The 14,806-nt window shown below is 42.5% G+C and overlaps 1 protein-coding gene across 1 annotated transcript in view; it reads left to right on the top strand.

Annotated features, from left to right (window-relative positions):
- Positions 1-14,806, top strand: part of ptprsa (protein tyrosine phosphatase receptor type Sa) — a 219,463-nt gene that overhangs the window by 90,951 nt on the left and 113,706 nt on the right. The window contains exon 3 of the mRNA XM_079158092.1: positions 3,017-3,246. Coding sequence (XP_079014218.1) covers positions 3,150-3,246 — 97 coding nt within the window. The 5' untranslated portion in view covers positions 3,017-3,149. The remainder of the gene's footprint in view (positions 1-3,016; positions 3,247-14,806) is intronic.

Here is a 14,806-nt window from a genome sequence, read left to right as displayed (position 1 = left end):
AAAGGCTCTCGCTTCAAAATGTATTCATTGCCCATCAGTTGGAATGAATCTAATGAATAGACGTTCACTGTAAGGCCGTCCAATCTGAAACAAAAAGATGAGCAGCACTTATTGCATTTCTTCACGTGAATATGCTCAACGCTGTGAATTCCACCGGATAGTCAAAAGCCTTGTGATCGTTTTGTCTCATAAATGCTTATGACGATGGCGATCAACTGATCAACGTAATGCCAATATTCACTCACCAACTTCTGGGAAAAATATACTCAACTTGGTGTCACACAGCTGGTCTTCTATGGTAACCTCTGTACAGCTGCACTGGACACTTGGTAGTTGCTGTAGGGCAACTTGATAACACACTTGAAATGGAAACGATGCCAGTGAGAACTTGACTGTGCGACTCTGTTGTCACAAGATTGCTGCTAATAATAATGTCCCCCTCATTACAAAGGCCAACAGATCTAACAATCTAACAATATTAACTTACAGTTGCCAGCATTGGCAAATGAGTTTGTAGTGCTTTTACTTTTCCAACGCTTGTCTTGTAACACCAAAAACAATTACTAACTATTCCTAATTAGCTTGATTTCCCCAAGAAACTAGTCAATTGTTGCGGTTGTCCTCATCACATTGAAATCCTCAAAACATGACCATTAGCAGTTTCCTCTCAATCACAGCTTGTAATGTGGCAGCAGCTGAGGTAATGGTTTATCAATTGATTGGCCTCTCTGCTCGCATTGCCGGAATGCTCAAAGCTGCCCATTTCTAAAGGCAAAGTGATGAATTATTTTAGCGAGAGTTGACAGGTTTTTCCCATGGAGGTGCTAATGGAAAGGTTAAAAGTTTGCTTTGATGCTATTTTAGCTTCAAAGCTAAAATCCCTCAGGGAGCAATAAAGACTATGTGTAGGCATCTATATATTTCAGTCTAAACTTCTTTATCTATTCCTGTTTTTTTTTATTTTTACAGTTCAGAAAAGTCAGCGTTGAGCTGTGTAGACAGTGTCTTGTGGTTAAACTGGAGCACACACTTGTCCTCAGGTCGTGTTCGGCAAGGCCGTTCAACAACAATAGCTGTTGTAATTGTGTTGTGAAGTTTGTATAGCAACCAGAGGTGGAGATAGAAAACCATGCCCTAAAGGGAGGGCCATAAATCATAACCTAGGCACTGTGTCAGGATAGATAGAGTAATTCCCTACAGGCATGGCAAGATTCCCTCTGTCTCCACCAATGTTTACAGTCAGAACAATAGGGGCATCATTCAGAGGTCTGTAGATAATTTGATACTCCACCACTCTCGCTCTCTATTCATGTTTCTGTATTTCCCTCAGTTCTCACCAGTGACATCACCTGTCCTGCAGGCCAAGAAACTGTGGGAGGGAAAAAAAAAAACAAGCAAGGACACGCATGTTAGTCGTGTGTGTATAGTATTGCATTGAAAGATGAGGTGAGCTTCTAAAACACACCCACTCTGGCACGGTGTCGCCACAAAGGACTCATTGTTGATCTATCCCTTTGTGTTTTTGTATGTGCGCGTGTGTCATAAAATGGGTTTGCTGCGTGCGTTTGTGGTTTTATTTTAAGCGTGCCTGCTGCTGCTGCTGCTGCTGCTGCGTGTCTTGTCTGTTTCACCTCGGCAGTTGAGGAGCCTGGTCCAGTAGCTGTGAAGGGCGGGGCTTGTATCCGCCCGCTGTCTGAGGTGCTCGGTTACGCCGCAATTAGCTGTGGTTGTCTCGCCTGCTAGCACTGTTGTCGACCATGAGAGTGGGTTCGTCAAAGTTGCCTTGATTTCTACTCCACATAACATGATACTATTAACATTACAATGTTTATTTATGTATAGGTAATGGTGTTAGTGAGGTAGTTTATATTATGACTATATATTCTTCTATTCCATTGAAATCGTTTGCCTGTCTCACGTACTTCTGATCCTGATTGCATCTGAATGATGACGAAATTGTAAATATATATAGCTATGCTATTTTAAAAGTACATTAAGTTCGCATTTCAGCCATTGACTCTCGTGTCAAAAACACATTTGCAGCTAAGCAGCTAAGGATATTCTGAAGTATTCAGAGATAGTTTGAAAGTGGCTGTTTCGTGGATCCAAACCGTAAAACTGCGCAGACAGAATATCACCTTAACCTTTAGGTTGCCCTGCTTTAGGGCACCTGCAATGAACTGCACACTGTCTGCACAGTTTGTACTGTATAGTACCCCGTTAACCACCCAGTGTGCACGTAATTAATCTCACTTCCAGAGAGTCACCCTCACCCCTCCTTGTGCTCAGCTGAGTAGTAGCATCCCTGTAGCTGAGAGGAGTTTAGTGTCTTGCACAAGGACACTAAAGCAGATCAGATGCTGACAGAGGTGCTTGGACCTGGCTCCTGACATCTGGGTCCCACGAGAAGGAGCGGTTTTGTGTTTACAGCTTGATTGCTGACGCAGACAGCAATCTTTTGTCAAGAAATTGACAAACTCATTACATTCGTGTCATGGATCGCTCACTTCTTTCTTTCCTTGTCTCTTTATTCACGTCTTTTTTAATTAAAGAGTATGTATAACCACTTGGTGGTGGCTGTATGCTGCGCCAGACATATCAATGAGAGAAAAAAAATGGTGTGTATGTGTGTGTGAGGTGGGAGGCGTCCCTATCCCTTTTGTGCAGCTTGAAGGATTAATGGCAATTTGACTAAAACAAAGAGACGGTGCCTGGAATATCATTGGGTGTCTGTGTAATTACAAGGCAATGAGATAAGCAAATAACGACAAGATCCTGTGATTAGGAAAGAGAAAAAAAAAAGACAGAAAACAGTGACTCCCCTGCTAATTAAGGGATGTGAGAGGAGGCTGGTTGAGAGATAGGGAGGTTACAGGGTTTGGGCTGCGTGACACTTTGCTTCCACCCTATCACTTGCATTTAATTCTCACCAGCAATGATGTTGTGACAAGCTCAGTGCCCTAGTCTGTGTTTTTATCGAAAGTCTAATTTTCCTTCTCTTTTCTTCCTTTTGCAGAGTGCCAAGCCGTCCTGCGTGAAGACCCCCAACCTTCCCCGCGCAGTCGGGGCCTCGGCTCTCCGGCCGGGTCAAAGATCAGTCCCGCCCCGCCCCTCCCTGCCCCCCGCCCCCCCTCCCTACCGGAGCCAAGATGGCCGACGGCGGTGCTCCTCGCCTCTCCTTGCCACTCCTGCTGCCCGTCGCCACTCTGCTGCTATCGCTGCTGCTCACCAGCTCCCACGCCTTATGTGAGTATCAAGACACTAGACTAGCCATGCTACCGCTGATAACTTCTCAGCCGTCCCATGTAGCGCCCTTTAGAGGTCCACCGTTCTGACACACGGGGTTAGAAACGGGGAGTATTGCACAGAGGTGGAAGATGGCGAGTAAACATACACTCAAGCCTTTCACAGAGATTCTTCAGCTGCTTTTTCATACTGTCCTTTTGAGTTTGCCTTTGGTGAGCATGTAAGGCATGTATCTCAAATTGTTGTTGTCTCATCTGGGAAAGGCTGTCTTCATCCACAAAAGGTATGTTGTTTATAGGATGTCTCTGCCTCAGCCAAAGAAAGTAAAAATGTCACTACAATATCACGAGGTTTGACTTGAAGCGCCAATCTTACACGCGCATTAGTGTTTGTATGGTACTGTAGCTGTTGATAGACAGTCCGCTGTTGAGAAGACTGAACATTGGATTTTTCCGATATCAGATTTTTCTGTGATACAGATCAGCACCACTTGAGCATTTTTAAAAAAAAATCATGGATGTTTCAAAATATGAACACCTGAAGATATGATTCCTGTCTGCATAAATTGTCCTTCATAACTTCCCATGTCAGGAGCAGAGGAACGTCAGTAGTCTCTTATCCCACCCTGTCAACTCTTGCTTAGGATTTGTTCTGCACCATTTCCCTGTTAAGATGGGCTTAGAGCAGCATTAAGGAAACAAAGCAAGAGGAGGCTCTGCAGAGAAATAGAACAAGAGTGATGGCGAGGTGGGGAGGCTCCCCCTTGGGTTTCATTGTTTGTCAATCCTTTATGTGTGTGTGTAGGTGTGTCTCTGCGAGCGTGTGTGACGTGGTGAATGTGTGAATGTGTTTTTGTTAGTGTATGTGTCTAAGGAAAGACTGAGCTATGACCTTGTCTCATTTTGATTGGATCTAATCTCATTATCCTCCTCCTCTCTGTCTGTGCATCCCTCAAAAAGTCACCACAACGGGGGAGAGGCAGCTGGATTAACTAGTTCTAATTCAAGTGTCTTCATACAGCAGTTAAATAACAAACGAGGTTTGGACCAAAGTGCTTGTTCACAAGTGGAGTAGGTATACACTTTATGTGCACGCAAATTAGCGAAAGACAAGAAGCTACATTCCGGTTCCGAACAAATTGCAAAACTTGATTGAGTCTGCAAAGACATAATGAAATGAGGAAGATCCAAGCAATGAGACATAATCCATAAAAAGAAATGTCAGCAGGAGAATATAAATCTGTCTCAAAATGGCACTTAAAAATGTTATTCAGCAGATGTGACAGTTTAGGCATACTGCTGCACAGTCTTTACGCCGCAACCCAAATTTTGTGGAAGTTGAGTCATGCTTCATTTTTCTGTCTTCGGCCATTTGCGAGGTAAATGCATTTTTTGTTCTTGTTGGCTTCTCTGTCTTTTCTTTTGCCTGAGTTTCTCACATTCGCTGAGTGTGTTCTCGGGTAGTTCAAGATATCACGAGGAGGACTTGATTTTTCTCACGATGCAACAGAGCTGTCTGCTCTTGATTGCATGGCGGTTTGAGTGTCTGGTAGCATAATTTGAGTATCTCTCAGCTCAGCTGGCCGAAAACATCGGAAATTGCACTCAGACAGATGTCAAACAGATGTCTTTGTTCCCTTCCTTTTTTGCCTTTTCTGTCTCACCGACTGGGCCACACACTCATGTGCAGGCTTAAAGGAAAGCAAAGGTGCAAAAGCTCCGTCTCTTAACGTGCTGCATATGAAGGCAGTTTGTTGCATGTTCTTCTCTTTCAGGTCGTTTTTTTTTCCTCCACTTGAACTGTTTCACAGACTCTTGTTTGCTCACTCTGGTTTGAATGGCATTCAGTGCAGTCTGCTTCATCTTTGAAGGAGATTAGCTCCCACTCCTCTCTCTCTCACTCTCTCTTACACACACACACACACACACACCTACACACACACACACACACGCACACTTACAAATACACTAACAGGAGGGCACTCTCCCCATCTGTCAGTATCTGCCAGTCTTTGTCTGCTCTGCCTGTGGATATAATCGCTGTTTTTGTCGAGCTATCCCACTCTCGCTCTCTCCTACTGTCTCATTGTCTCTTGCTCATGTTCACGCTTTTTTCCAATTTTTTTTTTTGCTTGTCCTTCCCCCCTCCGGGTCTCTCTCTCTCTCTCTCTCTCTCTCTCTCTCTCTCTCTCTCTCTCTCTCTCTCTCTCCCCTCTCGCATTGCCCCACAATTATGTCTGGAAATGTATGCACTCACTCACAGGTTTCTTCTTTTGCTCTCTGTCTTTCACACCCACACACACACACACACACACACACACACGCACAGCCCAGGGGTGCAGTTGTCCAATTATCCACCAGGTGGACCGAGAGGACTGGGGGGGGGGGACAGAGACACTGACCCCCACTTCGTATCAACACTTTTTCCCTCCCACACACACCCACACACACAGTGGATGCCAACCTTTTTTTGCAGAAAACACCAGCTGAAAGCATGATGTCATCCCTGCCTCTCTCTCTGCCCTCCATTCCCTTCCATTTAAACTCATAAATCACAGCGAGAAGGAGACATTTTTAATCAAAAGAGAAAGAAAGATGCCACAATAAATCCTGCCACCTCAAACCTTAATAATACTTGGCTGCCTGTCTGTGTGTGTATGTCTATATCCATCTGCATGTTTGCATGACATGTGTGTGCAGGTGTGTGTGTGTGTGTTGTAGGTAGAAGATCTATATTTGTACATGTGTTAATAAATGGCAGTGTTGTGCATTAATTTAATGAGAAAACCCCAAAGTAATTGTGTTGTAATATTCATACATTTTTTATTGAAAGAATTGCCACACACACACACACACACACACACACACACACACACACACACACAAACACAGGAGGGAAATAAATATTTTCAGTGGACAAAACCAGCAAGAATACATGCAGAGTGTGCACAGGCAGGTAGACAGACAGGTAGCCCGGCCAATAATTACATTTGAGCCACATTAAATAATTGGATGGGCTTATTGCAGTCCTGCGACAGCCAAATATACCAGATGTTTTTCCTTTTTTGTCAGAGTATTTGATTGATTGATTGCTGTCGGGATGATTTCAACAAATATAACGACAACAAAAAAAATACAGTGCCCACCCTAGCTTTAAATGTCTATCTTATAATATTTGTTAGTATTCAGATTTATGTTTTTGTTCAGGAAGATAACGTTAGTTGTCAGCGTTCTTTCTGGCTTTTCACGTCAGTGTACAGTGTTCTTCCTTCTTTCTGTTGGCCTTTCTGAGGTCTCAACAGTAGCATTCTTGGCAAAGTACTCCTAATAGTAATTGGCCAGAACCCACAGTGATGGGGTGAGGGTGTTCAATTATTTATATTCCTTTGAAGCTGCCAATTTAAAAAAAAAAATGAAGCCCCTTAGTGGAGCCGTTATTTTCTCGTTCTTGTTCCCAGCGCCTCTCTGTTTCTCTCTCCTTGTTACTCTCAATTTCTCTCTTGTCTTTCCCTCTCCCTCCCTTACTTTTATACTTTCCAGTCAAATTCTGTTTGAGCCAACACTGTCAAGTTAAATTCAATGTTATGTGCACCCTGCTGTGTGAATGCTTGGCCCCATGCTTTACTCTATAGACTGTTTTTCTCTCAAATCAGAAGAAAACAAGTTCATTTTCAATTGAGTTACAGGCATCAATCCCTGCCTCAAGTCGCCTGTTGGCGCTGTCTACATTCTGAGAGTTTTTTGTTGGTTGCTGTACACTTACAAATGGTAGAACAAAATTAGATTTACTGGGGCAAGAAAACAATCTTTCCTTCTTGTTAAGTGTCCTTTGGAAAGATCTTAAACTCTGATTTTAGATTCACTTTAAAGTCACCAGTTCTCTGATGTGAGCTTACGCTGCATGTGAGGTCACAGTACTTGCTTGCTGGACGTGGAAACATGTTTACCGCACAAGACGACCGAACAGTGTTGACAAGAAACGTAACCTAATGTACTTTATTGAGATATACCTCCAATAGCACAGTTTTCTGTCAGCACAATGGATCAAATAGCTTTCCTCCAAACTTGCAGCCACATCGCGGGTGATCCTTGTATCTCTTCTTTTGTTGCCATCATCTCTCCTTTATGCCCCAGTAGTTTGAGCAATGTTATATGAACTCAGTTTGACAGAACAATACGAGTGATTGACATGCGTGAAAGGCGCTATCGCTCTGCTTTTTTCTCTTTTTTTCTTCTTCCAGCAGCGAGGAATTCAACACACCACCAAGGTGGCTTTTAAAATTGTAATGCCTTCAATGCTTTGATGAACAAGTTTAGATCTTCAAAGGTTTTTGAAACCCCTCAAAGAAAGATATTCCTCGATGCCTGACTGTTGCGCCGATGCTTTTTCATACCTTCTGTCTCAGACTGCACAGTGGATGCCTTTCCTTGTATATAGCTTGACTTGGATTTGAATACAAATATACTGTGTGCTTTTTTATTTGTGCTTTATTTTCAGTGGAGAGATAGAGGATTGTTTGGTCTCTCTATTTTCTTTATTCCCGTCCTTTTGTTTTGATCTGACCTATAACACATTCGGCAATTGGAGGTTTCCTCTTCATTTAATGTGCCAACAAGTGTCAATTGTCTCAAGTGAGTCTCTAAATGACACAAAATTGTTCCCATTCCACCTCCTCTGTGTGTGCTCTGTGGCCATTTTCAAATCAGACACACACTTAAGCTTAATTTCCCTTCCCTCTCCCTGAGGAATTGAGCCTATTTCTTTCCAATGGGTGGAAGGATACTTAGTGTGTTTCACTTTTTTCTTAAGCCTTCAACAATGGTTTCAATGGGACCAATTTGTGCATATTACGAGTTTGCCACTCTTTTTAGAAATGCAGCTTCGCTGTGACAGCAGTGTGGTCGGGCTAAGTTTTTCACCTCTGGGTACTAATACTCCAGAAGTTATATTATACTGGGTTCCCACATCCTGCCACAAGTCCCTAATGGACCGCAAAGCCCGAGCCCTGCGAGTTTGCTTGGAGTGCAGTCAACATAGATGGCACACTGTATGATGCAATGGGGAAGGGTTTGCACAAAAACATCACGTCTTTACTCATTGCATGTACTATGAGCAGTGGAATCTCTGTTTTCTCCAGTGAATACATTCACTAATGAAGTCACATTAATTTCATTTCTTGGCAGTGGAAATCAGTTGCTTTGAGAATTGTCGTGAAAGATGAGATGATGCTTTAAAGTTAGGCTTTTCCACTAGTTTCAAGAAGATATTTGTGACATGAAAAAAAAGAAATGAATTCTATTCAAACAGGCAAAAAGACTCCTACATCTTTATTCAATCCTTGAAAATAAAATATCATTTTAAGACACGATTTGACACAAGATGAAACGGACAATTTTCCACTGTGGGAACTGCCTGTACAGTCAAGGCGGCACAAACTCGCTTTGTGAAACATTATATCCACAACTGCTTGGCACCCCCAGCTGCCCCAAGAGCAAATCTCAATTAGCCTTTCTTCCTTATATTTTAATTGGAAAAGCAACTGTTTCATTAACCAAACTTGCACATCCAAAGTAAGGGTTACACAGGAATGGAGCTCAATATCGAAGTGATTTGGTGATCAAAAGTCAGTTTGGACAGACACGGATATAAACTGCAACATGTCTGGTTGGCAGAGACGCACAACAGTGAGGTGGGAGTTCTAGTTTCATCCGGCAGAGCGTACATGCTTATCACGCACACATTCAAGCAGTTTCAGAAATTCACACCTCACCAGCAGAAATGTTCCCATCAGAAATTGGCGACAGACGGACCAACTTCTCTTTCCCTCCTTTCTCTCCTTCTCGCCTGCTTCAAGTTTTTTTTTTTTTTTGCTGGAGTCTGCTGGTCTATGTTGGCAGTGATTGCTTGTGAAAACCTCCAGACAAGACAAAGCATGACGGCTCTAGAGTAAAGGCTTGGTTTCCATGGCGATGGCGCTTGCTCAGGCAGCCTGCGAGAATTGGTCCTGATTGATGGGACTCGGTTGTTTAGGCTTGTAGGGTGTGTGTGATCTAGAGAACCTGTTCGTACGTATGTTGCATTAAACGTGCTGTTTAACGCACGGTGGAATCGATCTATCGCTCTCTCTCTCTCTATCTGTCTGTCATCCCTCCATCCCTCTAACCCTCCGAGAGTATACCTGTGTGTGTGTGTGTGTGTGTTTGTGTCTTTGTGTGTGTGTGTGTGTGCTGATAAAGGCTGCTAGGGTTTTAAGTCAGGTCCAGGACTGACGGACAGGCAGCTCTAGCAGCTTGGCGGCCTGCTGAGTCTTTTGGATAGCTCTTAGGCGGATACTGCAAGCTGGTTAAATCTCTACACCTCAGAGGTCCACATTGCTGGAGTTCAACGTCAGCAACATCTCTCTGCACTGCTAGTCCATTCGACTTGGTCTTTTACTGCTGAACAATGACCTTAGAATGTTTAGAGATTACTCAAAGCAAATCATATTAAATCAGGAGAAAATGTCCAAAAGTTCCAATTAGACTTAGTGGATAATGAAAAAGAACGAAAACATGTTGGGATGCCAAACTGCTCCCCCGTTCAGTCATTAGTTGCGCTTACTTTTTCCTGTGTGTGTGTGTGTGTGTGTGTCATGTGTCTGCTGTTTCACTAATATGAAAATTAAGTTTAATCTCAGCCAGAATTAATGAGTAAATCTACTTTAAGTCAGTAACACACAGTCATTCATGTTCCTGTTATCCACTTTGTAAACATACTAAAAAAGACAGGAGATTGTGGAACACAGAGGCATTAGAGTGGGATGAAAATATACGGAATAGGTTATACGCTTTTAACTTGTTGCTTGTATCCCGAGCAACTACTAAAAAAAAAAAGTAAATTGATATCATTTTCATCTGCATCATCAACCTGACCACACCCTCTTCCCAGACTGCCACGTGAGTGGCAGGAGAAAGTGTAATTAGTTTGCTTGTAGTGTCACCACTAATAAAACCAAACATTCTCTTCAGACATTGCTGGAGAAAAGGTCTCTCTGTGATGTGAAAGATAGCCATTTGTAGCAAGATGGATAGTGCCTTTTCCCAATTCTCTGCCTTTTCCTGCAAATCTCTAAATGGCCGTGCATCATTTTGTCTCCCACTTTGCTAATTCAGCGGATAATGGCTCCTATTTATGACCCAAGAAGCTTTTCTCCGTCAATTACTGTATTAGTAATACAACCAGTTCCATCCCTCCTCTTACTCGCCCTCTCCCAAACGACAACAAAAAGGAAGTGTAAATGGAGCTGTCTCATATTCACATACCCACCTCCCACTTTCCACCACTCTATAATCACAGTGCTGGTGTATTCTGTGTTATCAGGTCCAACAGAGGTGGCGGCCAGTAGCAGGTGGTAGCTGTATTAGCTTAACAAGCGTCTGTGTGCACAGTGTGAGGTTTTTTTTTCTCCCCCCCCCCTCTTGTTGGCCGATTGTGTTTGCCTGGATCTATTCTATTCTCGGGGCCTTGTGAAGATAGCCGGGCCCCCATTGCTGGTTATTTTAGCTCGGGCCATGTTACCCCGCCAGGCAGATAAGGACGGGTCTTGTGTGCTTATCTGGGCAGTGCCGGACCTCCGTCTGTCTGAGGGAAGCTTTGGGGAATAAAGAGATACGTAGGTAGAAAGGACAAACGGCCACTGCAGGCGTGATGTCCTTTCAATGTCATCTGCTGTTAACATAACGCACACTGTTTGATGGAGACTTTTATACAAGGTACTTTACAGCCAATGAATAGTGTACATTTTTAAAATAGGTGGCACCGGTGGGAATCCAACCTCTGGGTGCCCTGGGTATACGTGCACAAAAAGCAGAGGTTTTATAGTCATGGAGAATGGAAATATATTGAATGGTTTTACACTTTAAATTGTACATCTTTGATTTATTATCTACTTTTACGCAGTAGATCTAAAGATGCCTGATGATTAAAGGGGCTAAAGGTAGCATTATTTAAAAAAATGATTCAGATAATGACACAATTACTGTAAATAAAGAAGGCTGCCAGCTTTTGCCAGCTTCAAAATCAGATTGTATATAATATGGTACCTATTTCAGATGAAGTCAACCAGATAGTCCATCGCAAAGTTACTTACCATAAACCTTACTACGTCACATGTGTAGGGGAGAGCAGTTCTTAGATAAAGGTTTTAAATAAAAAAGCTACATGTTTTATGGGAAACATTTCTCAGCCCAGTAGCACTAAAGACCACTGGACTGACATATGATATTAATATGTTATATTGATGCTGCACATTACAGAGACGGTCCTTAAACAGGAAAGCCACATGTTTGATTCCCTACAACAGCCGGTGTGTGTCCACCTCTGTTGTCCATGATTTAGATGCTGAATCGACACAATGCGTGAGACGTTGTGAATAAGCCTGTAATAATAATAAGGTGTGGTCTATGCCACCACCCATTATTGGGACTTTTTTTAAGCACTTCAACCCTGACGCTACTCAACCTTTTTCGAACCTGCAATTACTGACAACATACCAAGGTTCAAATTCCAGAAAAATGAAAGTCAATAGTAACTGCCAGCAGAATCCCAGAGGCACACAGACGATGAAAATTGAAAAAAAAAGGTTAATTACGCTCATCAGAGTTCACACAACCACACACTGCATGCCTGTAGTAATTGTATTATAGTAGACATTCATGGGCCGTTTACCCAACCTGGGTTGATTGGAAGTTAAATAATGTTGATGACGTTGAAAAATATTAAACAGACTATCTGACTAGTGTGAAAAAATGAATAAAGTAGAAAGAGCACATAAGTGAGCAAGTGACTGTGTGTGAGAGAGAGAGAGACAGCAGACCTGAAACAGTACTTACGTTCTATAATTATGTGTCATTTTATGGTTTCCAGGAGAGTCTACGCCACTTTTATAGTCTGTGTGAAAAGGGACAACATAACATAAATACCCACTGAACATAGTGTGCAGAGATAACAGGACGTCATATATAGTTCAAAGGACAGTAGAGGTTATCAGTTTACAGCCATCATTTTCAAAATGCATTCAGGCAGTATGTATGAAGTGTGTGGAAATCCTCTTCTATAAGGAGGTGTTAGCATTGTTGTGAAAGGAGAAAACTTTTTAAAAGTTTCTGATTTACGATATATGCTACACTTTCTGTCCTGCCCTCCCGCTTTACATCATCTATTCTAGTCCCTGGTCCTCCTGTCACCTCCTCTCCACTTCTAGCTTTCTCTTTTCCACTGACCTCCCACCTCCTCCTGCACTCCTCCTCTCCGACAACCCCTATATTTCAGACTTTTTTTTTTCTGGTAGCTCCCCAGCTTTCTTTAAACCTTCCCGAGGTAACGTTGAAAACAGTACATTATGAGAAAATCCTGGATCTGTCAGGAGTTAAATCCAGACCGACGTGCGGGCTGGTGCGCTCATTGTACTGTACATCTCCCTCATCCTGTGAAGCAAGAGGGAAGAAGACGGAAGAAGGCGACTGGGTGGAAATGTCGAATGGTCCAAGGGAAAACTAATCAAAGAGCGCTGGCCTTCAGCAGAACCACTGCCACAGGCCTGCTCTGTGTAAATCCCTTTTCTGTCCCGACAGAGGGCACATTGTAACGGGAGGTCAACTGCAGAGGAGCTGTGTTGTGTAAAGCTGCGTTGTGCAGTTTCAGAATGGAAATTGAGATTGTAAAATGCTAAAAGGGACCATTGTTTGCAACGGACAAATAAAGGAGGCCTACTCCTTCATATGGGCAGTGCTCACATCGTCCCCTACACAACCTCCATAATATATACGCCTGTAAAATATAGAGTAGATGATTTATGTTAGACTTTCCATCTTTCATTTGGTGGGTAATCTCTGACGTGTATAATCTTATCAGAAGGTCAGTTTTGTTCATGATTCCAGCCCTAATGGTGCATTTAAACAATATGCAACAGGTTGAGAACACCTCTTCAGCCAATGCTCCAATGTTGGACATGTTTGGAAGATCATCATTTCTTATGTTCGCTTGATATTATTTTTGTTATTACTGCCATTACATATCATGATCAAAACTGGGCTCTTTTAGATTAGAGTATTCTTTTAGAATGAGGATTTAGAAAATCGTCCTTCTATCGGGTTATTTTTGAACAGATGCAGAGTAATATTTGAGGGAGCCAAGAAATGGTCAAATGTGATGAGAGGGCCAGGAATCAATATTTTCAACATCAAAATGATTGCCAGCAATGTTTTTGAAGTTGAAGAGTTTCATCCTTGCCCTTTGGCTGATTTATTTTGCTCAGCATGTTGTCTGTCAATGTCCAACACGCGCAGCCAATCAGGATGATGTTTCATCATGTGACCATTTAATTCACAAATGCAATGAAGTTAGCACTTTAATTGAAATGCTGTGTGCACAGTGGGAGTAATGCCTTTAATCCTGGCAGTGTAGTTAGTATCACGCTCTACCCCTAGAGCTGCATATGCCCCAAATTATCCAAGAGAAAAGAAGGAAAGAAGTGGACAAAAGTCTAAGCAAGATAAAAGTTGCTCCGCTCTTCTGCTTGTAAATAACTCTAGCTGCCTACCATAGTCTGAAAAAACTAAACTATAGCATTTTTTTGTAGTTAATTTGACCATGGATTGCACATATTCTTGCTTTCAGAGATAATCTTGCAATCACAGTCATCTAAACTCGTAAAATGAAGGCTAAGTGTGTCTCACGATGGCGCAGACTTGTAAGCAGGGCAGAAACACATTTTGGTGTTTGTTATGACGTGCGTAGGTCACTCATCCTTTAGAAATCCTCTTCTACTCGAAGAAATCCAGCTGGTAGAGGAAACTGTGAAAACTGCTTTTGAGATTAACTAGCCGCCGACCGCTAGTTAAACCAGTTTGTGTATGCTGGTGTAATATTTGCGTCAGGGATATTTGGCTTGTTAGTTGGGGGCGGTGAGATGAACTTTGCATGCGGTGCCTCCGCTTTCCTGAAGCGGTACACTCACCCTTCTTCTTTTCATTTCCCTTGTCCTACACTATTTCTTTTTGCCTCGTTCTCTCTAAATATCCACTCTCTATCTCTCCTTACTCAATAATACATGCAGGAACTCTCCTTCATATGTGTTTAGTAGTGCCTGGAGACTGGTGTCGGCCTATGGTCCCTTAATTATTAATTTGACGTTATGCGCTAGCCGTTTGATCATCCTCACATATCTGTATGATTCCAATTTAACGAGTTCCCCAGGAGAATCTGGGTTTTTTCTCTCTCTTTCTCTATTTCTATCAGGCTTGTTGTTTTGAACCCTCTGCAACCAAGACATGAGTGAAGAAATCTGCACCAAAGGCACCAAAATGTCCAAATCTTTTGATGGACAGTTTAAACAAAGGGTCTCAGTTCTATGCCTGCAAAAATGTTGTCATGGTCCAAGTGAGAATTGAACCAATTCTTGTGGGTTTGTCAGCGAAAATACTCTATCAAACAGCAAAAGTAGTGTCAAACTGTTTGAATCATTTAAAATAAAAACAAAACCCCACATGCAGTGCCTCGTCTTCCTCAAGCCCTTTTCTTA

Source organism: Pholis gunnellus, assembly GCF_910591455.1.
Source record: "Pholis gunnellus genome assembly, chromosome: 4".
NCBI lineage: Eukaryota > Metazoa > Chordata > Actinopteri > Perciformes > Pholidae > Pholis > Pholis gunnellus.
Note: the sequence above shows the minus strand (reverse complement) of the source record. Positions and strands in the feature narration are given on the sequence as shown.